Source organism: Carassius auratus, unplaced genomic scaffold (assembly GCF_003368295.1).
Source record: "Carassius auratus strain Wakin unplaced genomic scaffold, ASM336829v1 scaf_tig00214021, whole genome shotgun sequence".
NCBI lineage: Eukaryota > Metazoa > Chordata > Actinopteri > Cypriniformes > Cyprinidae > Carassius > Carassius auratus.
In genome coordinates this window covers 42,494-70,140 of record NW_020527496.1, presented here as the reverse complement: position 1 = coordinate 70,140, position 27,647 = coordinate 42,494, and the positions used below count along the sequence as shown (strand labels likewise).

Genomic DNA, 27,647 nt, shown 5'->3' with positions numbered 1-27,647 from the left:
AAACCTTCCAACAGCATTACAAAAATCCAGTGCTTGGTTAGGTTTGACACCTCGATGTGATGTCAGAACCTGTGTTTATCACGCATGCGCACAATTGAAACGCGCATGATGCTGCTCGTGCTGTAATTCACAGGCGCGTACAAAAGCGAAGGCGAACACCGGTGGCTCCAACAAGAAGCGTATGTGAGACCCTGGAAGCTGAAAGATCTTTAGTGTGTAACAGGAGCACCGCGTGGACGCCTTTACCGGTGACTGTAGCGTTTTATTTTGAAGATACATGTTTACTCTTTCAGTATGAGGTTCCCTAACAGAAAACTACGCACGGCGGTGGATGGAGAAGACACGGGCGTTTCTGCGCACTTCAAAAACCCTTTCGTGCACGAGTTGAGATTTACACCTCTGCAGAAACTCAAGGTAAGGGAACTTGAATTTCTATGACTATTTAATTTCTCACTCTTTGCAGAATGCAAACATTTGCATGTCAGAAGGTTTGATTTTAATGTAAGTAGTAGGCTACTAGTTGTTTGTTTGCAGGTTTGTATTGTGGCATCTAGGGTTTGTTAGATTCAAAAGCATTGAGTCGTGTTTTATTGGGCGTGACGCGCAATTCGAAGTGAACTGAAAAGCATCTGAGTGGCCTTTGTTTAAAATACAGGTGTGTAGATTTAAAACTCAGTTTGTCATTATTTCAAAGACCGTTCAAATATATTTGGAGTAGTGTAATAGCCAGTTGTTGTTGATGTTATAATATAAACATTGAGTGGAGGTCATAACTGGCAATGTATAGCTATGACACTCTGGCTATAGTAGGTTTGGGTTTGTTACAAGGTTAGAAATTGACAAGGGATCAGGGCAAACAAACCAAGGAGGCAGTTCCTGGGAACTTAAATGAAAAATAGAAATTAATAAATATAAAACATCTCTTATATTCTAAATTTCATGCAATCTAATTTTTTTTGTTTTATATATATAAATATTATTTATGTGTGTGTGTTTTATAGTTCATAGTAATTTTAAAGTAGAGTGATTTAAGGTTTATATGAAACTTGAAATATATGTGGGCTGCTTGCACTAAAATTTCATCACTTTCCACTTGTAGAGACTTCAGAGGAAACTGAAATGCCACTCACAGGGGTTATATAGTATAAACCCAGTTTCCAAGTCCTGCTCTCCTGTTTAACTGTCATCTCAATCTTCCTAGCCTTTCCTGTTGTTTTTCCAGTAGCTCTCAAGTAGGAAATCCACCAGAGCTACTGATCTGATATTAGTTCCACTCACATTTCAGCAGGTAGAGAGACCCTTCGAGTAGACTGTATGGTCACCCTTCATAAACCGGACAAGGGCAGATTAATTGTTTACCAGGAAATAGTCAAGTGTCTATTCTTCTTTTTCTTTTCTTTTTTTTTTTTTTTGGCTCCATTAGACTACTGTTATTTTCTAATGTAGCCTTCTTACACAACAGCAGTCTGAAAGATCCAGCGTAGGCTGTGATGATTCACCTGATTTCCATATGCATCAGATTCAATGATAAATGGACCTTTGTGGTATTATGCAAAATCTTTTTAATACACTCAGGCCTGTGGGCAACATTCTGAGCACTATATGAAGAAGCACAACATTCTCTTTATATAGCATTTAAACCTACTTGTCGTGTTGGAAATCTTAAGAAGTAGGTGATTCCGTTTCTTTAAGCAATATTTCCATTTCCAAGAGCTGGTTAAAGAGATTTATTTCTTTCACCAAAAAATACATAAAGAAATAAAATAAAATAATGCTGAACATTTTCTCACCTTCAGGCCATCCAAGAAGTAGATGAGTTTGTTTTTTCATGGGAACAGATTTGTAGAAATGTAGCATTACATCACTTGCTCACCAGTGGATCCTCTGAATTGAATGGGTGCCGTCAAAATGAGAGTCCAAAAACATCACAATAATCCACACGACTCCAGTCCATCAATTAACAGCTTCTTAAAGGTCCCCTTCTTCGTGATCCCATGTTTTAAACTTTAGTTAGTGTGTAATGTTGTTGTTAGAGTATAAATAATATCTGTAAAATTCTAAAGTTCAACGCCAAGCGAGATATTTTATTTAACAGAATTCGCCTACATCAAACGACCAGTTTGGACTACATCCCTCTAGTTCCTGCAGTAATGACGTCACTAGACCAGTTTTTTGACTAACCTCCGCCAACAGGAATACACAAAAAAGGGGGTGTGGTCTTGTTGCGCTCGCATGGAGAAGGAGGAAGAGTTGCGTTTGAAGAGTGCGTTTGTCGCCATGTCGTCGAAACACTGTTATTTTCATCTCGGAGTCCAATCATCTTTGTTTGGCCTTCCCAGGGACGCTGTACTTAGAGATTAATGGTTACAATTTATGTTTAACTAATGGCTGTGAAAAAAAAAAAAACTAATGCGAATTTCATGTGCATCTCATCAGTAAAAACGCTCCTGTGATCATAAGTACATCTCCAGCACGTGCGTTCAGATCAGGATTTCCAGGTTTTCAAAACAAATCTTGCCCACTTGCTTCTCAAAACTAGTCCAAAACTAGCCCAATCGCGTTTCCAGGAGGGCAGCGTGCGCTAAGCTGGTGTCGAATCAGAACACAGGAACCGCTGGCCCAATCAGAACTCGTTACGTATTTCTGAAGGAGGGACTTTATAGAGCAAGGAAGTCATCAGCCCGTTTTCATGACAGTGAAAACAGCGGTATACAGATAAGTTAATTGTGTGAAAAAAAAAAAAAAAAACCTTTTTCTTTTTTTTTTACACGCGAAACAAGAACGCATTATATCGCACACTGTATCTTAATGGATTTGTTTCTTACAAAGCTTTTTGCTCTACTAGACATTAATAGATGGACTGGAGTAGTGTGTTTTTCTTGTGGTTTATCATTAAATTGTGTTTTTATCAGCCGTTTTGACCCACCCATTCACTGAAGAGATTCCACTGGTAAACAAGAAACATCCTGCTAAATTTCTCTAGATCTGTTTAGTTGACGAAACCAACTCCTCTGCATCTTCAAAGGCCTGAGGAAGAGTAAATCTTAAGCGCATCTTCATTTTTGGTGAACCGTTCCTTTAAGACTTCCATTCTACAGATCTCTTGGTACAGAACCATCATCAGCCTTGCTCATAGTCAAGTAGCAAGCTGACAAAATCAATGAAGACTGATGGAGAGATCATGAGAAATTTCAGCCACACATTTGCATTCAAGCTTCATCACAGAAAACCGCTCTTGCTCATTCGGGTTTCTTTTGTTTTTCATGACATGCACTTCTTGTACATGTCACAACAAGAATCCCTTTAGTGGTTTTTACTGTTACGTAACCTCTCTTAGAAACTATGGCCGGAGCAAGGAAAATTCCTCAAATTTTCTGTACTGTAAATGCTCTTCAGTTGAGGAGCGGTAACATGAGCGCAGTCACGTCATGCTGTCAGGAGGCACTGACAGTCTTGGTGTGCTCCCTGTAGTGAGAGTAGAGCTTATGTTGTTGGAGATCACGATTGATGGTGATCCGAAGGGAATGTGGAGTGAGCAAGAGCAGGAGGATCTTCTCAACCGTACAAGGCTGTGAAGTGCTCTCAGCGAGAATGGCTCTTAGCTGATGCTCATTTGAATTGTAAACGTGCATGATTTGAGATGACATGACAAACCGTGTGTCTTCTGGATGGCCGAGGCTAATCCAACAGCTTCCTGCTGTCTTCTCTCTGCACGCTCTTAGATTAGTTTATAGTTTACAAAGCAGATTTGGGTTCTGGCTTGGTTAAATGATCATCGGGGAGTCATTGACCTCTGTTTTGAAAGATCACATCCAGGCTTCTTCAATGTTCAGGCCCTACTGATGCTTAAATCCTGTTGTAGACATACATTTTCATATTGTAATTTAAGTAACATAAGTTATATGTACTATAGTGTGGCATGTTGGAATGTGGATAATCAGGTTTGAGCATCTGTATCTTTACCTTGTGACGTCTCAAAACAGTTCATTTGGCTGTGCTTCTCTCAAAATTAAATTTATTTATTCCGCAAGTAAAAGTTAAATCGATCAATTGGTCATTACAAATTGGTTATTGAAAGTGGTCACTAAAATGACAGTAAAAACACGGTTACAAAATATTTCTATTTCAAATAAATGCTGTTCTTTTTTAACTTTTTGTTCATCAAAGAATCCTGAAAAACAAGTGTAATGGTTTCCAGAAAAATATGAAGCAGCACCACTGTTTTCAACATAGATGATAATTAGAAATGTTTCTTGAGCAACAAATCAGCATATAAGAATGATTTCTGTAGGACACTGAAGACTTTGATAATGATGCTGAAAATTCAGCTTTGCATCACAGCGTTATTTTGAGGTTATTTTACATTATCATACCATAGCCCAGTCTTTATTTATGAAAATAATTAAATAATTATTTTGAATTGATTTGTACTGAAAAGCACTTTGGTTCAACTGTTGTTTTTAAATGTGGGGGTTGAGTTGAGCCCTGCTTCTTGGGGAAAAAAATTCAGCTGATTAGCAAAAAAGGGATAATATTACCCAATTTGATACAGATTTTTAGGATGTAAAATAAATTTTACATTACACGCATGGAAGTGCACACACACACACACACACACACACACACACAGAGTATGTATCAGCTTAATTATTATGTATCAAAATAATTATTAAAATAACAAAAACAGGCAAAAGTTGCTAAGAAAAAGAAGTATTCAAAATAATTTAACTTGAGTGTCTTTAGTGTAAATGTATCTGCAAAAGAGTGGCAAAATATGTTCAAATACTCCGTTTAATATTAATAAATAAACATAGACACAAGTTTGTGAACAAGTGTTGTTTTTGTTTAGTTTTTTTGTTACAAAATATATAAAATTCCCTTTTGTTGTTTGGATGTAGTAAAACACCCACGGATGCAGTGGAAAACATCTGGGTCCTGTTTGCATTTTTGTCTGTGAGTAGCCATAGAGCTAACCTTGTAATCGAAATTAGGCCTAAAATATGTTCAGCATCACCCATACACATGGCAATTAACTGAGAATTGAAGAAATTGTAATCTGGCTCAGAGAAAGATGGGAATCATGTCTTTGTGGCAGTTTTCTGGTGACTTCGAGATAATACTAGACTACTTCACCTTACACATGGATGTCGAAAGCAATCATGCTATGAAATACACCATATTTTGACATACTCGAATAAAACTAGTAAGAAACAAGTATTGGATTTCATTCAGCAAATATGATGCAGGCTGGTTTACAATATTAGTGTTTTTACTGTATTCATGAACACATAAATCCAGCCTGGGTGAATACTACAGTATGCTGATTATGAAATTTACATCAAGTGCGCTGTATGCATATCCTAGCATATGCATAAATAACTTTACTTGGGCTTTTAAGGGTAGTTACTAGCAGTAAAAAGAAAACTCCCAGAGCACCCTGGAAAAGCCATAGCTACCTGGAGGTCAGGCTCTTGCGTGGTCTTTGTTGTGACTCTAAGTAGCTCTTAAGAAACCAGCACCATCCTCCTTCTCTTTTACAGCACTACTAAAAGCCTCAGCTGCAGGTTCGGCTAAAGAAGCACATCTTAACCTGCACATCCCCCTCAGGCCCGAGGCAGATGGAGACTAGGTGTGAGGGGGAGGCTGTTAATGAGACCCCATAGGCTGAGATCAAGGCTGTGCCTCTCACTCCTGGGACTGTGTGTGTATATATACAGTGTGTTGAGGTGGGGAAGGTCGAGATCAGGTCATAATTATTGCTCTCCGCAAATGATTTTAGCTCCTTCTCTTTGTTCAGAATGCATAGGGGTGTTTTAAATATTTTTTTTTCTCATATGGAATAAGTGATTTTGTATGTGGTCCTCACTCAATACATTTTACACTAGTGCTCCTCCTCCTCCTTTCCCAAGAGAGCCATCGCCTCAGCCTCTAGATCAGTTTAATCTTTCTGTCAGGGCAGACCGCAGGTGTTGACAGCAGCTCTAGATAAATAAATAAACACTAAACAGGCCACACATCTCCACCCACAGTTCATCTCCTCCTAATGGAGCCGTCGTGTGAACCCATCCACATTTAATCACCGCTGTCAGAGATGCTCCGCTCCAGCACTCATCTTACGAGGACAGCCTTAACTAATGCAGTTATAACAGCTAGTAAATTTTAACAAGAGTGGGTGTAAGTCCAGTCAAATGAGAAACTTGGAGGAATAACCTCATTCTAGGCTCAACAAATGGAGCATTGGTGTCATGAGTCGGAGTCGATTTTTCCTGGAAATCGGAAGCACAGACTCTCAGGCAGATTAAATATTCATTAACCAATCTTGGTCTTAACGTGAGCTCGTTCCCCTCTTCTGCTTTGTCGTTGGGTTCTTGTGACAAACTACCCGGAAATCTCCATTAGCTTTAAGCTGGGATCAACAAAGTTTAACCTTTTATATTGTTTTATGAAAGATTATTTATTTAGTAGGTTCATTTTTGAAGTAAAGCAAACAACATGAGAAAAATACTTTTATCAGAAAACAGTTTAACCTTCTTATTTGGGATTCGAAAGACCTCAAGATCAAGGTCTTGCTGACAAAAAAATAATTAGAAGAATCAGTTTGAAAATTATTTATTTTCTTATTTTTAAACCATTTAAATGGGATTACATAAAACACAACCTGTTCTCTATTAAAAGGTTTCATTATGTATTTTGACCCCGGTTCCAATGGAAAAAAATTCTATACATAGAAACAATTTTCACTCAGAAATTGCTAGTAAATTTTACAAATTACAAATAAATGAACAAGTAACACATTGAACATTTAGATTATTTAGCATATTAAATGTTATTTTAAAGCAAGAAAAAGTAAAGTACTCCAATAATCATGGTTTTATTTACAACTTTGAAAAATAATTATTTAACCATATGTTTAAACAATGCAGGCTCACTCATGTTTTGCCAGTTGCCTAATACGCAATATACTTATGCTTGTGGCAAATGAACTTTTAAACTGAAGTCCCGTTCCTGTGAAGGCCACAGCAACTGTTTTGTGGTTCAATGTGTTAAAACTTCACTTGTATCTGCCTGTTGGGGTTCGATTAGGTCAGAAGAACATAAACAAATTTGAATATAATTCAATATTACTAGGCTATTATGGTTTTTACATAATACAATTTTACAGCATTGCAATCTCTGGGATCCCAAATGTTAGATGAAGCTCAAGAGAACCTGAGGGTTACAGCACAACATTCAGCTCACCAGTGTGTGTTGAGGTTTGTAGATGTAAAGTTTGTAAACCATTGATGGGAAAGTGAGATATTTGTGGTCAAGAGTTCATCAGAGATACACTGATGCAAACCTGATCTTTCCCCTTCGATGATTTGACGCATCAGTAACTGGTGTACAATTGAGACATGTCTGGTATACTGGAGGTCTTTAGATGCAGAATTTGTGGACATTCTGAGTGGAGTTTGAATTACCATATATTTTGCAAGAAAAAACTGTTACAGTAAAAAGCTTTCATGTAAAGTCCATATCATATACCATGAGTGCCTTTCCTTTTGCTTTTAAAAGCCAACTCCAACAGGAGGAATAAGACATGCATCTAACATCAGTTGAATTTTTATTTTATTTGAATTTTATTTCCTGTTCCCTCTTCTTGTCCATCTTATGTGATCTTGTTTTTCCTGTAGAAGCCTATAGGATCTTGACATGTGATGTCCTTGTGCTCAGTCACGAATGGCTCACCATATGTATCTAATTCTGGCAGCGCTAAAGCATAATTGGATTTTCTGTTATTTAGTTGAAACCACAAGCCTCATTTATAGTGTAATATCATCCTAAATGTAAATTGCCAAAATATTTATAAAGCATATGTATAACCAAAAAATATCCTTATTCTCCATGTTTAACAAAAAAAAAAAAAAAAAAACTTTTTAACAATAAGGCCCTATTAAATGTGTTGTAATGTTGATCTATGTTCAGTTCGAACTTCTTCTGGATTGTATGTTGTATAAACAATATTTTGTTACAGATTTAAATTGTTCTTGTGATAATTTCAACAGTTTCACTCAGTATTTGTCATTAGACTTTATTTGCCAAGTCAAATCCATGGAGTTTATGATCTGTTCATACATGCATTTTATAAATGAAGCCCCAGGGTTCTTAATTATTTTATAATCACCTTCAAAGTAAACTTTAGATCATTGACTACAGAGATTTAAATTTCTCTGAGTCATATAACTGAAATCTTGATCATTTTCTTCAAGCATTTCAAACACTAAGTCTTTAATGTAGACATTACATCAGCCGTCTTTATTTTAAACCTCGAGGGTTCTGCTTCGAAGAGCCGAATTTGAGTTTGGATATATTGACCTGTCTAGAAATTCTCTAGGACGGAGTAATCTAAATGTTAATGTTTCTCAGGCCTGTCTCTTTCTTTCTTTGAGTATTGCATGGCGTAGCAAAATGTAATGTGGTTTCTCTGCATATTTCTCTTTCCCTTCTATCTCTTTCTGTATGTGACCCTCATATCTCACATGCTTTCTGTTTATATATAAAAAAACAAAAAACGAGTTTAACCCCTGGTTACATAACACACTCTTTCTCTCTCTCATAGATAGCTGTGATGACGATGACCCTGTTCCCTGTTCGTCTGCTCTTTGCAGCGTTCATGATGTTGCTGGCCTGGCCCTTTGCATTCGTGGCTACTGTCGGCCGTTCTGAGGATGCAGTTGAACCTCTGTCCTGGTGGAGGTGGTGAGTAACACATCAAAATGTCAATCAGATGTGAGAGTTTGGGAACATTACACTGCCACTGCACATCTGCTATTTGCATGAGGTTACGCCGCTAAAATTGACTTACAGAGCCGGACACAAATACTTTAAGTTAGTTTGCTGTGCTTTGGAACAAAGCCATATTCTAAATATTAGAGAGCTCTCTCTTCCTCGCTCTCTTCCCCTGCTAAATTTAAGAGCACGGTATTGTGTGTCTGACGTACTGTATGTGTGGCACACCCATCCACACACACACACACACACACACACACTGAGTCACATCACACTGCTCCATTCACAGCGTCTCCATTCCACTATCACCTGATCGCTTCCAGCAGGGTTTTTCTCTCACTGTGCATTTGGCTCCCCATGTGTGTCTTTCTGTATCCCATTGTGCATGAGTTTGTTCATGTGAGGGTGGAGAGAAGAGGTTTTTGTCTTGTGTAAATTTGAACAGACACGCTCAGTTACCAACACTGGAGAGGCACAGCTCACCAAACTACTTTTTTTTTGCTTCTGTGCATGTTTGAGAGGGTGTTTCAGTGTGTGATCGGGAGCCAGCGGCGTTTAAAAACATATTTTCTAGTGCAGTTAATATTTAGCATGAAGTTCATGTAGAAAGCTAGGGTTTAACTAGTTCAGTGCTTAATTTTAAGCATTCTCTAAAGACATTTCAGCAATTACCTAGTCTCTGGATACAAATGCCATAGATGTCATAGAGATTGAATTTTACATTAGTAAAATAAATGTAATTTTATTAATGTTATATGCTCCGCTTTTATTTTTTGTCGTTTGAACATCCAATTTACGTCAGGCTAGGGAATGAAAATAGTTTGCACTATTCATACTGATTTTAAATGCTGTACGATATGGATCACAGTCAGTTGGACGTGAATGCAATTGAATTGGCACAAAATGTCAGGAAGCAGGTGACATTTTCCTGCTAACTCTGTCTCTGTTTTCCTTGTTCTGTCTCTCCAGGCTGGTAGATCTGGTCCTAAAGGCCATCATGAGAGCCATGTGGTTTTCTGGAGGGTTTCACTGGGTCCGTGTGAAGGGCCGGCCGGCGCTGCCCAGTGAAGCACCCATCCTCACAATGGCCCCTCACTCCTCCTACTTTGACGCCATCCCTGTCACCATGACCATGGCCTCTATAGTGATGAAGGCTGAGAGTAAAGACATTCCAGTCTGGGGCAGTGAGTTTTTCAAAATCTATCTATATACAAACATTTAAATTCTTCAGCTTAGTTCAACTTTGAGCTGTGCTCCGATAGTGATTTTTATTTGTTCATCTGTATGGTAAGAGATTCGCTGCTGTTCAAAAGTTTGGGGTTGGTAAGAATTTTTTTTAATGTTTTTGAAAGAAGTATCTTATGCTCCTCAAAAATCCATTAAAAGCAGGAATGTTGTGAAATATTACAATTTAAAATAACTTAATTTAATCTATTTTAACATGTAATTTATTCCTGTGATCAAAGCTGAATGTTCAGCATGATTACTGCAGTCTTCAGTTTTGCATTTGTTTTTCATAATTTTTTTCTGATATGCTGATTTGCTGCTAAAGAAAAATGTATTATTATAAGAGTTGAAAGCAGCTGGGCTGCTTAATATTTTTGTAGAAACCATAACACAATAAAAGTAAAAAATAACAGTATTTACTGCAAAAAGAAATCTTGCGTAACGTCGGTTTAGTGCATCTTTACTAATACAAATATTAATTTATTAAAAAAAATCATACTGATCCCAAACTTTTGAACTTTTCCAGTAGTAAATAATCTAATTTGTCTTTAAAAGCATGTTCGTTGCTGTGTGGTCATGTATAAATCAGCGTGGCGTACTCGTACATTGGCCCATGATGAATAAAATTCATGATCTGATAATAATCTTTTTAAGAATGATTTTTTTTTTGCACTCTCTCTCTTTCCATCCCTCTCAATCCTCTCTCTTACCTCACCCTTCACTGTTTCTCCATTTATAGCTCTTATCAAATTTATCCGGCCCGTGTTTGTGTCCCGCTCGGATCAGGACTCTCGGAGGAAGACCGTGGAGGAGATCAAACGCAGAGCTTGTTCTGATGGCGAATGGCCTCAGGTATCACACAAACACACACACACTTATTGATATTATATCACTATCTAATGTATTGACGTTCACACAATATAAGTGTGCAAACACATTTAAACTGCTTTACGTCATGATTTGTGTCATGAGTGCAGTGCTGAGGTATTTCCGTCTGACTGTGGCCTGTTTTCAGATCATGATATTCCCGGAGGGCACATGTACCAATAGATCCTGTCTCATCGCATTCAAGCCCGGTATGTGCCCACCTCTGACTAAACACACTTCCCGTGGCCAGGTTTTTTTGAGTAAAGTTCACTAATATTTTGTATGTGTACGCTTTGGTGTTTGCTCTCTCTTTGTGTCCGCTCTAATCTGCGGGCCATCGTGCTTCACAGCGCTGAGAGATCTGGTGATTGGCTTCCTCTTCCTGTGTACGCTGTGGATTCTGATAGTCCTTTCTCCTCAAATCCCCCTCTTCTCTGTCAGTCATTGTATTGGTTCTATTCCTCTAATCCTCCCCATCCTCTCTCTATTGCCGGTGTATTTTCTCTTGTCTGGCTATCTCACTTTTCTCTCTACAACCTTTAATACTGGAGCGCTTACTGTACCAAACAACATCAGCTGTTGTGGTGTGCAGCCAGATCGCTCTCCGAAACAACAACCAGACCAGGGACGGGGTTTGAAATGTGTACGGGCAGTTCTGGTGCTTTTGGAATATATGTTCAGTTATGTTAAATTTCGGGGCCTAAAATTAACACTGAGAAGTGCCAAATGTGAGGTTAATATCAGCATCTGCATGTATATAAAACCATGAGACTAACTTGAAAAAAGACTTTGCTGTATATATATTTTATAAAGATTGGGTTATAAATCTTTTGTCAACAAAAGCGAATAATTTCAAAGGTGAAGTTTCCCTGTGGTTTTCCGCCAAAATATAAGGATGAATAACCATAAATATATAAATATTGTGATTTTTATTTTATTTTTTTTTATATTAAATGTAACTAAAAATAATATTTTTTTTATTAAATACTTTAGTTCAATAGTATTATAGTGAGATTTCTTCATTGATTTGAGTATTATTAATATTAATAATAATAATAAATTGCAATTAGATTTGTCTTCCCAGTTTGTTCTGCTTGTGTTTTATTTGTTTATTTATGAATGAATCAATGAACAAATTAAATTATGTACGGTTTCATGTCGGGAAAAAAATATTTTTTGCCAGTAAATTTTGTGGTCTGTTATAAGCATATGGTATTGTAATTACTTTCCATTAAAAACAATTATGGCTTCCATTTAATATATTAATGACTAGAAAGACATCATAGTCCATAGGAAAATATTCCATAAATATAATGATTTTTAAAGAAACCCATCGATCTTTAGTGGAGCTGTGTATGCAAAAACATGGTGCATTTAGCACAAAATTGCTCTGTTTGAAAGTTGGGTTGAACTTTTCAAAGGTAAGTGAGTTCAGTCTTAGTGGATGGATTGGCCAGTTTCTATTAGCAGCGTGTAATAAGGAGCTGTTTGTAAGCTGAAGGGCATCTTTCATCTCTCTGCACCTTCCCAGAAGTGATGAGATATGACTGGCACAGAGACTGAGGCTCAAAATATAGAGAAAAAGAGACTGCGGTTGTTTTCTTTACTCTGGAGAGATTGTTCAAAACACAAAAATAAAGTTATTTCTACCACTGTTCAAAATGTGTTCACCGAGACTGCAAAAATACCGTAAAACGGCAATAATATTGTAAAAATGGAAAATGATTCTTAAAATGGAAAATTTTATATATGTTGTAATAGAACATATATTATGTATATGTGTTATATATATATATACATACGTACATATACATGTATATGTACGTGTGTGTGTATATATATATATATATATATATATGTATATATGTATGTATATATATGTATGTATATGTATGTATGTTCTATTTGTATCAAAGCTGAATTTTTAAGCATTAATTCAGTCTTCAGTGTCTTATGATCCTTCAGAAATCAATCTAATATGAAACATTGAAAGCAGTTTTATTTTTGTGGAATTCTTTTTATTTTATTATTATTTCAATATAAATGTTTTGTAACATTGTTTATGATAATTTTAACTTCTTTTTCTGAATAGAAGTTTAAGTACTGCATGTACTTTTTTTTTTTTTTTCTAAAATTATAATTGGCGACTAGCCCCAACAAAAGACCATTTCATGTGTAAGAAGTTCTTAAAGAAAATGGTTCAGCTCATCAAAGCTGTGTATTCTAATCCTCTAAATGATGTAGTCTTATTCAGTTTATTATGTATCTTCTTGTAGAGCTTGAGTGCTACGCAAGTTAATTGGTTCGCAGTCGTATCTGAATATTAAAGACAGTGAAGGTTGATGAGTTCAGTGGATTTAGATACTTAAGTTCACAGCCACAGCTCAAGTTTCAGCACAGACCATAATTTAAATGCCACACCTGGGCCTCCGAGTGGAACGAGGTCAAAGCTTAAGTCCTCATTCTCACACGTTTCTCATCCTTTTGTCCCTCCTTTCCTGCAGGTGCGTTCATCCCTGGAGTTCCCGTGCAGCCTGTGCTGTTGCGCTATCCTAATGAGATGGTAAGAATAAGCTCAACGCCCAAACAGGGAGTGCCATTAGTGTCAATGTCGAACCGCTCATACTTTCTGTCTACAGCTGTGCATTATGTGCCTCCATTCATGAAGACGATTAATTATTTTTTTTCACGGTCCAATCAAATGTTTTACTTTTTTATCCATTGTCAAAACATTTTTGTCTGTCTATTATGTCTTTGTTTGCTTATCTCATAAATAATACAAGCCCAGAAATCTATTGGGGCACTTAGAGCCAAGGTTGTGCTTTCAGAGGAGCAAGGTCATGTTCAAGTGGTTAGGTCCCAGTTGGTGGTGTGTGTGTGTGTGTGTGTGTGTGTGTGTGTGAGGGATAGTTAATAGGTTAGGTGGATACTGCCTGTATGACATGTTTTTGTTTGAGATGCCAAGCCTATTCATTGCCTTCTTTCTCTTCCCACTTCTTTGACAGGATACAATCTCATGGACGTGGCAAGGGCCTGGAGCGTGAGTTGCCTTAAAGGGATAGTAACCCAAAAATTTTAATTGTCATTATTTACTCACCTGCATGTTGTTCCAAACCTTTATACATTTCTTTCTTCTGCTGAACTTCAAGATGTTATTCAAACTTCAAATTTTTTTTTGTGTCCATGTTATTTAAGGGGGTGTAGATTAATTCAAGATTTATTTTCTTGTATATATTTGAAAATTAAAATCAAATCCCATTATCTTTTTCAGGTTTAAGATTCTGTGGCTCACATTATGTCAATTACATAACTCCATAGAAATAGAGGTGAGATCACATTTTGGTATAAATATCATGTTATTTCTGTATTTTATATATGCTATTTGTAATAATATTATGTATGTATAAAAAAAAGCTTTTAATTTTTTATTTAGTGTAAGTTTTAATCATTGTTCTTCATTTCTAGTTTTTTTAAATTATTATTTAGCTTTATTATTATTATCATAAATATCGATTTTAATCTTGTTTCTTTTTGTAATTAGTTATTTGCCAATAAAATGTAAAATTTTCAGTTTCTGTTAATTAATTTAAAAACTAAATTAAAAAAATTAACATAGAAATTAAATTAAAGTTTGTAGTTTTAGTTAACCGTAACAACAGTGGTAAATATGCACATCTGATTTGAAGATGATAAATGTTCTGTATGTCCAGTATCTTCCTACGTACAGCCCATCAGAGGAAGAGAAGAAGGATCCAGCCCTGTTCGCCAGCAATGTAAGACGCATCATGGCCAAGTGAGTGGATTTAAAGACTTGTTAAAATCTGTCACAACAAAAACACTTTGTCAACACTTTTTTTATTTCCTACTGATCAAAATAAATTTGTTTCTGTTTGTTTGGCTTTACACTTCTTCCTCTTAAAAGGCCCAAGTGTCCTGTAATCAATAATATAAGCTTTTCGATGTGTGGGTTTTTCTCTGTAGGGCACTTGGGTTGCCCATTATTGATTACTCCTTTGAGGACTGCCGGCTTGCTATGGCCAAAGGGCCTCTGCGTTTACCCAGACACACCTGTTTGCTGGAGTTTGCCAGACTGGTACGGCGTTTGGGGTAAGTAGAGCAGTAGTTTGAAGCATGAGGTCTACGGTGATGTATGCTATTCAAGAGTTTGAATTTTTTTTTTTTTTTTTTTTTTTTTTTTTTTTTAGAAGTTAATGTTTATTCACCAGGGATGGATTAAATTGATTGAAAAGAGTAAAGACATTTATGAGGTTTAAAAAAAATTCTGTTGCAAATAAATGCTGTTCTTTTGAACTTTCTATTAAATAAATATTTTTTTCTATTTATTAAATAATTTGTTTTTGAACACCAAATCAGCATACTAGAATATTTCTGAAGGATCATGTGAAACTGAAGACCTGAGTAATGTTGCTAAAAAATTTGCTTTACCATCACATGCATAAATATGTTTATTATTTAGATAAAAACATTTTAAATGGGAATAATCTCTCTCTATCTATCTATCTATCTATCTATCTATCTATCTATCTATATATACAACTTTTTGCAAAAAAAAAGTATAAGTATATAAAAGTAAAGTATATATACAACTTTTTGCAAATAGACCAGTACACACAACTTTGATAACATACTTTGTATCTGAGTTTTTTTTTTTTTTTCTATGGTTTTTGTTGGCCAGCTGAATTAAGTAGGTTATTACAGTGAAGCACAGTTTAGAAGGTCTCAGGGACACGAGGTGTTGGTTTGGTCACTGGGTGAATCAGTCATCCCACCAATCAATCTGTCAGCACCGCTCGCCTCTACATATCATAGTATTGATCTGTGATACTACAGCAACACCACACCATAAAGAATCATGTTCAGTAGTAAGAGCAGCGCTGTGCTGACTGATGAAAAATCACACGCAGCCCTCAGCCTGCCAGCATAATGAGAGGAAGTTAAACATGGCCTTTATTTGCTTTGGATTAGAAGCTGAGGATTGATTTTACACTGCTGCTGCAGCAGTGAGCTGGTTTGAGCTGATACTCATCTTCTGGCAGTGAACAGGGTGCCCTCTAGTGAATATGAGGAAGAAACACAGGCAGCAAGTGTTCGAAAGACTAGTCAAAATCAGAATGTATACAGTACAGATCAAAAGTTTGACACACCTTCTCATTCAAAGAGTTTTCTTTATTTTCATGACTATGAAAATTGTAGATTCACACTGAAGGCATCAAAACTATGAATTAACACATGCAAAATTATAAATGGAATTATATACATAACAAAAAAATGTGTGGAACAACTGAAAATGTCATATTGTAGGTTCTTCAAAGAAGCCATCTTTTGCTTTGATTACTGCTTTGCACACTCTTGGCATTCTCTTTTTTTATTTTATTTATCCTTTATTTTACCAGGATAGTCCCATTGAGATATAAAATCTCTTCTTCCAGGGAGTCCTGGCCAAGATGGCAGCACAGAAAGTTTCACATGAACAACATACAAACATAAAAAAATTCAGAATCTTTCATTAAAATGTTGTCCATCACTCAAAATAACAACAAAATCTACTTAACAAAACATACACACGTTTCCCTTAAATTGGTCAATAAGAGATTTTTTTTAAACTTTTAAAGAGGGGAGTGCTTCTATCATTATTATACTCTGCAGCTCATTCCATAACCAGGGAGCATAGAAAGAGAAGGCAGTTTTACCAAACTCTGAACATACTCTAGGAACCTTTAAAAGTAATTTAACTCTAGATCTAGTGCTATAAGTACAGGTGTAATACGATAAAAGACGACATATATAAATTGGTAGTTTTCCTAACAATGCGTTAGCAATAAACCGCATGTGTATTTTTCTCCTTTGAAACAAAGAAGTCCAACCCACCAATTCGTACAAGGTACAATGATGAGTGCGTGGAGAGGCACTAGTCACAAAGCGCAAGGCAGCATGGTATACAAAATCTAACTTTTTTTTAGAGAAGATGAACTTGCATGAATATAAATCACATCACCGTAATCTAATACGGAGAGGAAACAACTTTGAATAGTTCTCTTTCTTGCTTCTAAAGGAAAACATTTCTTTAAACGAAAGAGGAAACCCAGTTTTGGTCTAAGCTTTTTCAAGAGATTTTCAATATGTACATTAAAACCAAATTTTTCATCTAGCCATATGCCTAAATATTTATAACAATTTACTCTTTCTATACAGTCCCCTTCTATAGTTAAAATCGGGCAATCTGTTTTAATGGAACCACAGGTGAAAAGCATATAATTTTTTATTTTTTTTGTGTTTAAAACCAGTTTCAAATTTGACAATGACAGTTGCAAAGACCGAAAAGAATCTTGCAGAAACTCCATGGCTTGATTCAAAGAATGTGCTACTGTGTAAATGATTGTGTCATCTGCTTATAGATGAATTCTAGCTGGGGTTATCCCACAACCTATGTCATTGATATAAATAGAAAATAAAATTGGTGCTAAAACTGAACCCTGTGGGACCCCTTTTTTAATTGTTTGTTCTGCAGATATAAAATTTTCAACTGACACATTGAGTTCTTTCAAATAAGTAATTATTGAACCAATTTAGAGCTGTTTCACTAAAACCCACACAACTAAGTCTCTGCAACAGTAGTTTATGATCTACAGAATCAAATGCTTTGGAGAGATCTACAAATAAAGCTGCACAGTGCTGTTTACTATCCAAACATTTAATAATATCATTAGTGACCAGCATGGCTGCAGTTATAGTACTGTGACCTGATCTAAAGCCTGATTGAAATTCTTTTAAAATGTTATTTTCAGTAATAAACTGTTTTACTTGATAATTTATAAAAGATTCAAATACTTTTGCCATCACTGACAACCTTGAAATTGGACGGTAATTATTAATCTCAGATGGATCACCACCTTTTAACAAAGGTAGAATCATAGGTGATTTCCATGCATGAGGAATAACATTTGATTTTAAACTTAAATTAAAAATTGAAGTGATGGGCTCTGTTATAAGATCTGCAGTAATTTTTAAAAAGTAAGGCTCTATTTTATCAAATCCTGCTGATTTTTTACAATCCAAGTTAGATAAGGCTTTATAAACTTGTGTAGCCTAAATAGGAGTAAAAGTGGACAGCTGAGAACAACACGAAGCATTTGCCACATTGCCTTCTACATTATGTTCCTTTAAATTACTAAAGTCTGTAATTAAGTCAGCAGTGATAAAATGGTTGTTAAAAGCTTTTACAATATTTTCTTTGTCCCGTATTACACTCTCATTTATTTTTAAACAGTCTTATGCAAAATTACCATCTCTATTCTCAAACGTGATTTTCTTTAAACTCTTATCACAATGACTTCTCTTCAGACCATATGCATTCGTATGCAGTCAATTTAAGTGTTTAGCTGAAGTTTTGTCATGTATTCTGTAGTGTTTCCCGTGTTATTGGTCTGTAGGATGCTTCTTCAAACTGTTCCCACAGCAGCTAAGCATCTCAAACTTGGATTCATCCATCTATAAAACTCTTTTTGTAGTCTTGTATCATTCAGTCTTTGTGCCCCTTTTTTTTTTTTTTTTTTTTTTGCCAGTGTCAGATGTGATTTTTCTTTTGAAAGTCCTAAAAGCACAGCATCTCCGAGTCGTCTCTGCACTATTGGTGATGAAACCGCTGTTTAGTGTGTACTGTTCAATGCAGCTGCCAGCTGAGCTCAAGTCAGGGGTCTGTTTCTCAAACTACAGACCCTGATGTTCCATTCAGTTTGCTTTCTTCTTTCAAGACAGTGGCTCATTGAACACCCTTCATCTCTCAAAATAACAATTCAATAAGTTTCTAGAGAAATTTCTTTTTTTGAAACCTCTTGAAAGAAATGCAAGTTTACTCCATACTTTCAAAGATTCTACATTTTATTAGAAAACACAAGTGGCAAATTAGTATATTTTAATATTTTCACCAGCCATATGCACATTTGGAAAATAACTAATGTTGGATTTGATTTTGTCTTGTCTGTCAGGCTGAAGATGGGGGTCACTGATGAAGTCCTGCACGAGGAAGCCTCCAGGGCTCGTAAACTGTGTGGAAGCAGACTGGACGCCGAGGGATTTTCTCACTACCTCAATCAACCCTTGACAGAAGCAGTCCAGGACATCTTCTCACTTTTTGAGGAGGTTAAATATTTCTCAACGTATTTTTTTTATTAAAGCATGACGGAACAGAAAACAAATTATCTTTGTCTTTGGAACACATCAGTTGTAATCAGTTACGTGTTTCTGTCATGTCTGTCTGATAGTGATGACATTTTAAATGAATTGTTTCCAGCATGGGAAGATGGATGTGAGAGAGTATGTCATCGCCCTGTCTGTGGTCTGTAGACCTTTCAGATATCTGGAGACCATTAAACTGGCCTTCAGGGTGAGTCGAGTTTCTACAGGTTTATACGAGTCAGAATCTCACACACTTCATTGTATGCTATATTATGATTAATAGATTATAGTTCTTAATCTTTATTTAGACCTAATGATTTTTTTAGGTCTTGATGGGAAGGAAAGATGGATGTATTTTGAAATCTTGTCTTCTGTCCAGATGTTTGAAGCACAGGAGGATGGAGCAGTTGTAGAAGATGAGTTGGCTGTTATTCTGAAAACCGCTCTGGGGATCGGAGATTTTGTAGTTTGCGATCTCTTCAGGGCCATTGATTGTCAAGACAAAGGAAAGATCACATTTGGTAGGTCAATTTACATTGGTTTACATGTTGAATGTCATTTAGCTGTTAGATGTGCTGACATTATGATAAACCACTATGTGACTATGAAATCTCTATAAACCTTGTGCTCTGTTGAGATCACCTTCACTTCCTCATTGTTTGTGGTCACATTAACCAAAATTTAAAAAGTTATTTAAATGAATCATTCTGGTCCTTGATAATTAGCTAAGCCCCATTTGAAATGGTTGTAAAACCCTTGTTTTTGCGCTTAACAACTCTTTAGCGGTTCTAAAACCACTGTAAACCACAGCTTTATTGGGCTTAGTGCTTTAAAATGGAAACAATGTTATACAATAAAAAATAAAATAATAATAACATTGTAAAATAATGTTGTGGAACATTGTTTTTGGACATTTAATGTCATATTAATTGCAATTAAATGAAAATGGATTTAAAGAGCCAGTAAGATGAAAATTCCAAGCTTCCTATCACTGTTTATAAGTCCTGTACATTAGGTTTAAATCCATCCAAGGTTAAAAAAACATTGCCATTTTGTCAAAATATCATTTTAAAATTACCTCAATTCTCAGAGATCCCCAAACGGTTCCCTAGAAGCTGTTCAAAAGATTCAGTTTCCTTAAACCCCACCTTTCGGTAGCATACTGTGTTCTGATTGGTCAACTAACATAGTCAGGTTTGATTGGTTGTTCCGCACACACCTCCACGGTAAACTATGCGTTAGCATCTGTTTGGGGTGAATTATGTCTTATTCCTCTCACCGCGAAGCAAACAGTAAAATAAAAAACTTGAACAGCTTCGCTGCTTTTTCTTCTGTGTGTGCGTATTCAAGCCGCGCGCGTTCAACGCGGGGGCGTGGTCACATTAGAAATAACGAAGGGAGACGTGAAAAACAGACATCACGTTGTTTTCATATGGATTACTTTATCACAGAATATCTGTTTTCGGCAGCACTTGTTTAGTTTTAAAGTAGACATGTCAAGCTTTCTATAGATATCTCTCTCATGTCTCTTCGTTGAGTATTCACTCAATTCACTTCATTTTAATGACATGTTTGTACATGATGATCAGGGCAGACAGGCTGCAGATAGCACACATACTGATAAGACGCTCGGGAGAAAACAGACACATAACTTTATAATCATACTTCGCGTTGTGATTCGGAGATGCTCGTTGTTCTAAATAAAGTTGGTAATGAACCATCTTTTATGGCCAAACGCTTTGAAAATCCCGCTGTACTCACCGAGATTCGAAAAGCAGTCATCAGTGAAATGTTGTGAACACAACAAAAGGGATTTGTTGTACTGCTCTGGTATTGTGGTAAAAATGAATTTTAGCCATTGGTTCTTCTGATCTTCATTATTTGGCAGTGAAAATAAAACAAACTTGCCTTTACAATTAAAAACACACTGTCTCCTCGACATGATGCTATCACACCAACCAGAGCGTCTGTGTGTGGGGGGTGGGGCAGGTCAGAGTTTTGTTTCTCTCAAGACGGTAGGCGGAGATTATTATGCAAAGTGTTCCTAGTGATGTACATAGAGATGGGCAAAAGATTTGAAATCTATAACGACTGGTTTCAGCGATTCAGAGTCAACTCCTTCCTTTAGAAGCCAATAACTTTATAAATCGTGTACTTTTTGGTTTAATTACTTTGCACATTGTTTACACTGATGGACAGCTACATCATACACTGTAATACAGGTAATTTTTGATTTCCCATCTGTGTGGCTCTTTAAGTTTAAATTTATATTAAATGCAGATATCTGAACGTTCACACTGCAGGTATACATGCTAAATTCAGATTTTTCCTCCGATCGTGTTTACAGTAGCTTTTATTGTTTTAAATGTGCCCAATATCTGACCCGCATGCGCAAAAGAACAATACCAACAGGGTTGCCAGGTTTTCACAACAAAATCTGCATAATTGCTGCTCAAAACTAGCCCAATCGCATTCTGGGGGTTATATATTGTGTTTATAACCCACGGAGTTGAAAAACAACCCGTAGCAATCATGAAAGAGTAGCCCAATTCTGTGGGAAATCTGTGGACTTGGCAACACTTGCACAGCGTGCTGCAGTAAACACAGAGGACAAAGTATTTTTTTATAGTGTGATCTTCCGCAGAAGCCAGCTAAATTAAATGCAGCCAATATGAAAATAAAGACAAGGATGTGTCAGAAGAGAGCAGAGTTTTGAAACTTTTATGATACGAGCCCTCATGTTTTGCTTGTGTGTAGACTTACCACTTCACTGTGCTTCCACTGACGACCTTTCACAACCGTATTGATACGTGTGTGTGTGTGTTTGTAAAATCTTTGAAGTGTCTCCCATGAGTGCAGAATCATGACGAATGTCATCTAGAGTGACATAAAAGCCACATTAAATCTGATATGGCTGTTCACACTGCGGTCGCATTGCAAAACATCGGACATGTATCGGATTTTGTAAAAGAAATTTGAATAGAAAAGATCAGATTCCGCGTGGTTTGTGCTGTTCACACTGTCATGAGAAAATCTGATCCAAGTCGAACCTGAGCAAAAAAAAAAAAAAAAATTGGATTTGGGCCACATTTGCATAGTGGTGTGTTGTGTTTTTTTTTTTTTTTTTTTTTTTTTTTTTTAAGTAAATAAGAACAGTTCCTGTTTAACTCTTGTCTTTTGAAATCTGGTTAAAGTATACTGAATGTATACTAGAATGTAATGACAAGCATTAATTTTGGTTTTTAGCATTTTAAATATTTTCATACTTGTAGTAATTAATTTGCAGTTTACTAATTATATTTGAACTGCATTACCTCTGAATGTAATATCGAATAACTAGCTACAGTTGTACAGTTTTAATCGAGTGCTTTACATGTGCATTAGTATTTGAGGCAACACCTCAAAATAAGCATGGCAAAATATTATTTAAAGTAATGATTAAAATAAACTTTTAATTTGATTTTAAAATGTATTTTTAAATGGCTTTTAATTCTGTTAAGAAACCGTCATGAAATTATACCTTTTTAAGTATATTGAAGTTACAACTGCCATTTATTTATTTATATCCTTGGAAAAAAAAATGTAGTTAATAGATACCTGATTACTATGAGTTTGCATCAAGTTGTAGTAATGTTCATTTTCTCTCATATCTTTGGTATTTGTTACTTTGTAAACATGCTGTGTGTTTGTGGCAGATGATTTTTGCCGGTTTTTGGAGAACTGTCCTGATTTGGTGGAGCAGTACCACTGTCTCAGTGAGCCGATCCCTCAGCCCTCCAGAGGATCCTCATCACCCTCAGAGTCTCAGTCTTCAACTAACGGCTTCTGTGCTGACTTCAGCCCTCCAGATCCCAGCACTCGCAGCGCCGCACACAGCAAGAAACAGAACTAGAAGCAGCTCTTACCGTCACGGCCTGTCATCCTCATTGTGTGTGTCCTTCTGTGTGCAGGAGAGGTGATGACAGATGAAATCTTGAAGTTGAATTGTAATTTGCATCTGGGTACATTACCCTCGGGAGTCTTCCAGAGTTCTGTTCAAAATCCTTCAGTTATTTATTTCATGCCCTTTGAAGAACCTGTCTTCCGGGCAGTTAGTAGCTGACGGTTGTTACAAATGGAAAACAATGACAAAATGTTTATCTTTTTTTTGTTGACATTTTAATAGATTTTCTATATAAAGTGTTATTTGCTTTATAACATGAGAGTGTGGTTTTAATATATGCAAAACAACAAAAGTCTTGGCTGATGTTCTTCGGGGTGCAATATTACAGTGATATTTCAACACGTACCACCACATGCTTGACAAAACTATTAGTTTAAAGAAAATGAGTGAACCTGTGAAAGTCTCTGATTGGGTTTTAGATTAAAGCTCTAGACAATTAAAGATCTCTGACACACATATTCACACTATTTGTGATGGATTTGTGTTTAAGAACACAATAATACTGGAAGCCTGTCCTGTTTAAAATCACTAGTGTTATCAGTATAATTCAGTATTTATACAATTTTTATGTTATCAATTAACTCCAATCCTTTCCATGAAAACAAGAACAGTGTTTAAAAATAATTGTAAAAAGTAAATAAATGAGCAAATATTTTCTGATACAAGACAAAAATCTTCGAAAAAAACCCTTTATTATAATAAAAAAGTTTATTTTATTTATGTTTATTTTTCCTACTATGACTCTGTGCCATTTCACTTCTGTATGGGGGAAATAATACCTTTTTCTCTTTATTTATTTGGTTAGTGATTTTATATTAAAATATGAGTATGCAACTTCACACAGTTATCTTTTGACAACTCTCAAAAATAATAACACAAAGAACAGACCACAGTTCTACAGTAAACTCTCCTGTGAATCTCAGAACAGTGTAGTACTCCAACACAAGGGGGCGCACTGCAGCCACGAGAATCATCTTAGGACATTGTGCTGGTTCAGGCAAATGTTTGTGATGGTATTTTAGAGAACGGTTCAGCTTCTGATTTTGTAGGACATTTAAGGATATGGCTTTTGGGAGCTCTTTTTTGAAATGGAGAGTAGTATTAGCCTACAACTGAATATTAAAAAATAAATGATTGGACACGGTACATCTAAATTATTTAAACATGGTATTACCAATCTAACGACGTTAAAAAGTCTTTGGTGTGTTTTGTGAGAGGTATTAGGGGAAATATCGGTGTTGATTTTTAAAACAAAATTCCAGCGCTTTAATCTGACCTGAATTTGTTACTCATTTATTCTCCAAAATGACTTGTGATTTTCACATTCACTCGGACAGTCTCCCAATATCTTATTGTACTTTTTAATGTAATTTAATTTATTTAGCTGCTCTTGCTCCATTTTTTTTTCTTCCCTTACCCACCTTTTCCTTCCACTCCTGTCTGATGTCACCTAAGCCTACAATGTAAACACATGATGTCATTTGTTGGAGAAACTTACATAAAATAGTATCGCTGCACCACAGGGTGGCGCTATAACATTAACAAAATGCCCCGAATCCTCTGGATAAACTGAGGAAAAGCATTACATCACCCCGTAGTAAAAATAAACCAAGGATTGCTTCTTGGGTTCTTGAAAGTGGAGCATTTTGCCACCTGTGTCCAAGCTGTTAATAGATAATGGCATCATCTGAAATGGCTCATGGAAAGCAGGATTTGACACTCGGATGGTCTGAATGGATGAAGTTGCTATGCAACCCGGTCGTCTGAATTAGCCAAAGTGCCCTTGAGATTGTCCTCCAGCGTAGGCTAATTATGTGTTCTTCGCCTTGCTTTTATATGAATGGATAGAGCAGAGTCACATTTGTATGGGCTGAATTGCGCCTATATAGACAGAAATTATGACTTAGTCAAATGGGATTTCTGCAAGGCTTTTTCATATTGTTCATTATGGTAAAGGTAGTTTTTGTACAATCTGTGGATCGAGATGTAGCCTATATGATGACTATTCAGAGCTTTTACACCCAGTTCATGCAAAGTACTTCAGTCTTGTTGAGATCCTAATGAATGATCTTTCAGGGATTGTAAAACAGATTGTGTGGCGTTATTGATTCAATATGTGAATTAGGCAATCTCCAAACTGAAAAAAAAGTCACCCATTATTGGGCTATAAAGGTTATAAAATAACATGACCGTCTCTCAATCGATCTGAATGAATGACCGCTCGTGTCTACATCTGAATCCACACGTCCATCCTTATGGCATGCATTATGATAATGATATGGAATATGGAGAGTGACATTAGGAAAGCATACGTTTCATCTCGTCTGTCTGTCCTTTTCCATGTATAATGACTCTCTGCCTGTGTTTGATGAGCAGGGAGAATTTCATTAAACCGCCGATATGGGCTTGTCTCATTCGCCGTGCCTCAGGCTTCCTCCAAGGATCTGACAACATGTAGGCCTATGTGTGCCGCGATTCATATATGCAAGCATTTCTGTCAAATCTCTCAGCACCTGACAGCAGTGTGAACCTAATAAACCAGAGGCAGATAAGAGCTGGCGTCAGTAGGCAGAACTAATATTATTTGTGCAGTGGAAAGCGTTTATCTGTCACAGACTGAGAATTGATGGTTTTGTGTCACCTTTGTTTAATAATGATGTGGTAATCTCAATATGCCCACTGGCTCGGGCTCTATTAAAGTTCAAAAGATTATCCAAATTAAAATCTCATTTGAAATATTGCTTTTTGCCAATATTTTGACTGGAGGTGGATTCTATTGGATGCGATATTTCTCACTTAACAATCCAATTAACATTATATGTTTGACAAACTGCAACGGTGGCAAATAGGAACAGGGCTGCGAGACTGTGAAATCTTATAACGGGGCTTTCAAAGATACTGAACTTGCTGCAATAAAACTTTTTTTAAATTATTATTATTTCATGACAGGCGAGATTTAAATATGGCCCGCAATGACTCAAATGCGGCTGTCAGAAAACAAAAGCTGAAAACTGTTTCCGTATCTTTGTGGTGACAGTGGATGTCAGGGCTCTTATCGTGGAGTCAGATTTTCATTCATCGAATTAGCTTTAGTGATTGCTTGCCAGAACGTGTCTAGTTAGTGTTTGTCTTTATGGCACATGCTGACAGGTGTGCTCTGTGTGATGTGATCACCCGTGATGTGACATATGATCAATTATTTATAATTATAGCCTATAAAATAAAAATAAATTAGAATTAAACCAAAAGAGACTATTTTGTCCAACACAACAGCAAATGAAAAAAAAAAAAAAAAATTGACACATAGACAAAATAAAGTTGTCAGAAATTGGACAAATTAAAATATGGGAATGTTGTTGTGACCAAAAAAAAAAAAAAACAATAAACAAAGAAATCTATTAATAAAACAGTCTAATAAAAAATCTTTAAAGTTACCAAGCTTTGCTTTTCACAGGATAAATAAAAATACATTGTTTTTATTCAAATTTGAAGTTTTACATTTTAATTTCAGTATGTTTAATTTTAATTTTGTTCTGTGTTTTTGTCATTTATATATATATATGTATCTATTTTTTTTTTTTTTTTTTTTTTTCATTTTAGTTAACTATAAAAACCCTGGTTCACATTCGTTAGCTGTTTTACCTCACTATCTGGTAACCACCAATTAAAATAAATAAATACACATAAATGAATAGTAATAATAATACATTTCTGTTGTGTGCCCGAAAATGGTTATTCTGCAAATTACTGTTTGCACAATTACTAAAGATAGTCACAAATCTGTAGTACAGTAAATAAGGACAAACACCTTTTCACAATTTTCCATACTAAACGTAATAAAAATATAATATAAGAATGAAGTATAACACTGTATCTATTAATATTACACGCTATTGCATCAGTTAATCGTTATACTTACTGGATAATAGGTGTCAGAGACCTCAATTATCTCACATTCTTTAAAAAATAAAGTATCAGTAATGTGGCATTTTAGTCTTTCATGGGTAAACAGCAATAAGCTCTTAATTGTGGTTTGAAACCTTGAGCGTATCAGCATCACTCACCAGTGGCAAGAGCTCAAAGGTTGATTGAATTTCTGCTGTGTGCAGTTTCTCAGAGCAGCGACTCATTTTCCACAGCTCAGTCAATGAAGCGTGTCAGTTTCGTCTCATTTCTCCAAACCCCCACCACACAGCGAACAGACCTCTCTGGTGTCACAGACCCTCCGTGTATCCGTCTGGCTCTCTACTCCATGCGGTCTGAGGTTAGATACTCAAACTCGCACACATTGAGTTGTCGGTCAGTGACATGCAATGAGTGACGGATGTACTGAAAAACTGACCTACCCTCTCAGGATATAAGAGAGAATAAGTTTTATTTAAAAACTTGTTTCTTGTTTACTGAGTCTCATGTCATTCCGAACTTGCATGGTTTTCTTTCCTCTGCAGGACGCACACACACACAAAGAAAGAATAATGTTTCAGCTGTTTTTATCTAAAGTCAACGGGACTCAAAACACAAACATCAACTGAAGTCCAAAGTATGGGTCTGTCCCAATACCTTACACTAACATTTGCGTTCTTGGTCACTTGTAGTGTGTGTGCATGGCAGGAAGTGCACAGGACTGTTCCAGGTCTGAAAATAT

General features: G+C 36.1%; 1 protein-coding gene across 1 annotated transcript; it reads left to right on the top strand.

Moving 5' to 3' along the window:
- The first annotated feature begins 87 nt into the window (after positions 1–87).
- Positions 88–23,256, top strand: LOC113090809 (lysophosphatidylcholine acyltransferase 1). Its single transcript, XM_026256414.1, has 14 exons — positions 88–414; positions 8,600–8,739; positions 9,739–9,953; positions 10,736–10,848; positions 11,012–11,072; positions 13,368–13,426; positions 13,869–13,903; positions 14,135–14,189; positions 14,574–14,656; positions 14,845–14,970; positions 18,870–19,023; positions 19,175–19,267; positions 19,439–19,580; positions 22,755–23,256. Exons 1-14 carry the CDS (start codon positions 295–297, stop codon positions 22,949–22,951), a joined length of 1,593 nt encoding a protein of 530 aa, XP_026112199.1. The 5' UTR covers positions 88–294; the 3' UTR covers positions 22,952–23,256.
- The last annotated feature ends 4,391 nt before the right edge of the window (positions 23,257–27,647 follow it).

Coding starts and splice junctions, on each gene's coding strand:
- LOC113090809 (XM_026256414.1), top strand. CDS start 295: ATGAGGTTCCCTAACAGAAAACTACGCACGGCGGTGGATGGAGAAGAC. Junction 13,904..14,134: donor ACGTGGCAAGGGCCTGGAGC/GTGAGTTGCCTT, acceptor TATCTTTTTCAG/GTTTAAGATTCTGTGGCTCA. Junction 14,971..18,869: donor AGACTGGTACGGCGTTTGGG/GTAAGTAGAGCA, acceptor CTTGTCTGTCAG/GCTGAAGATGGGGGTCACTG.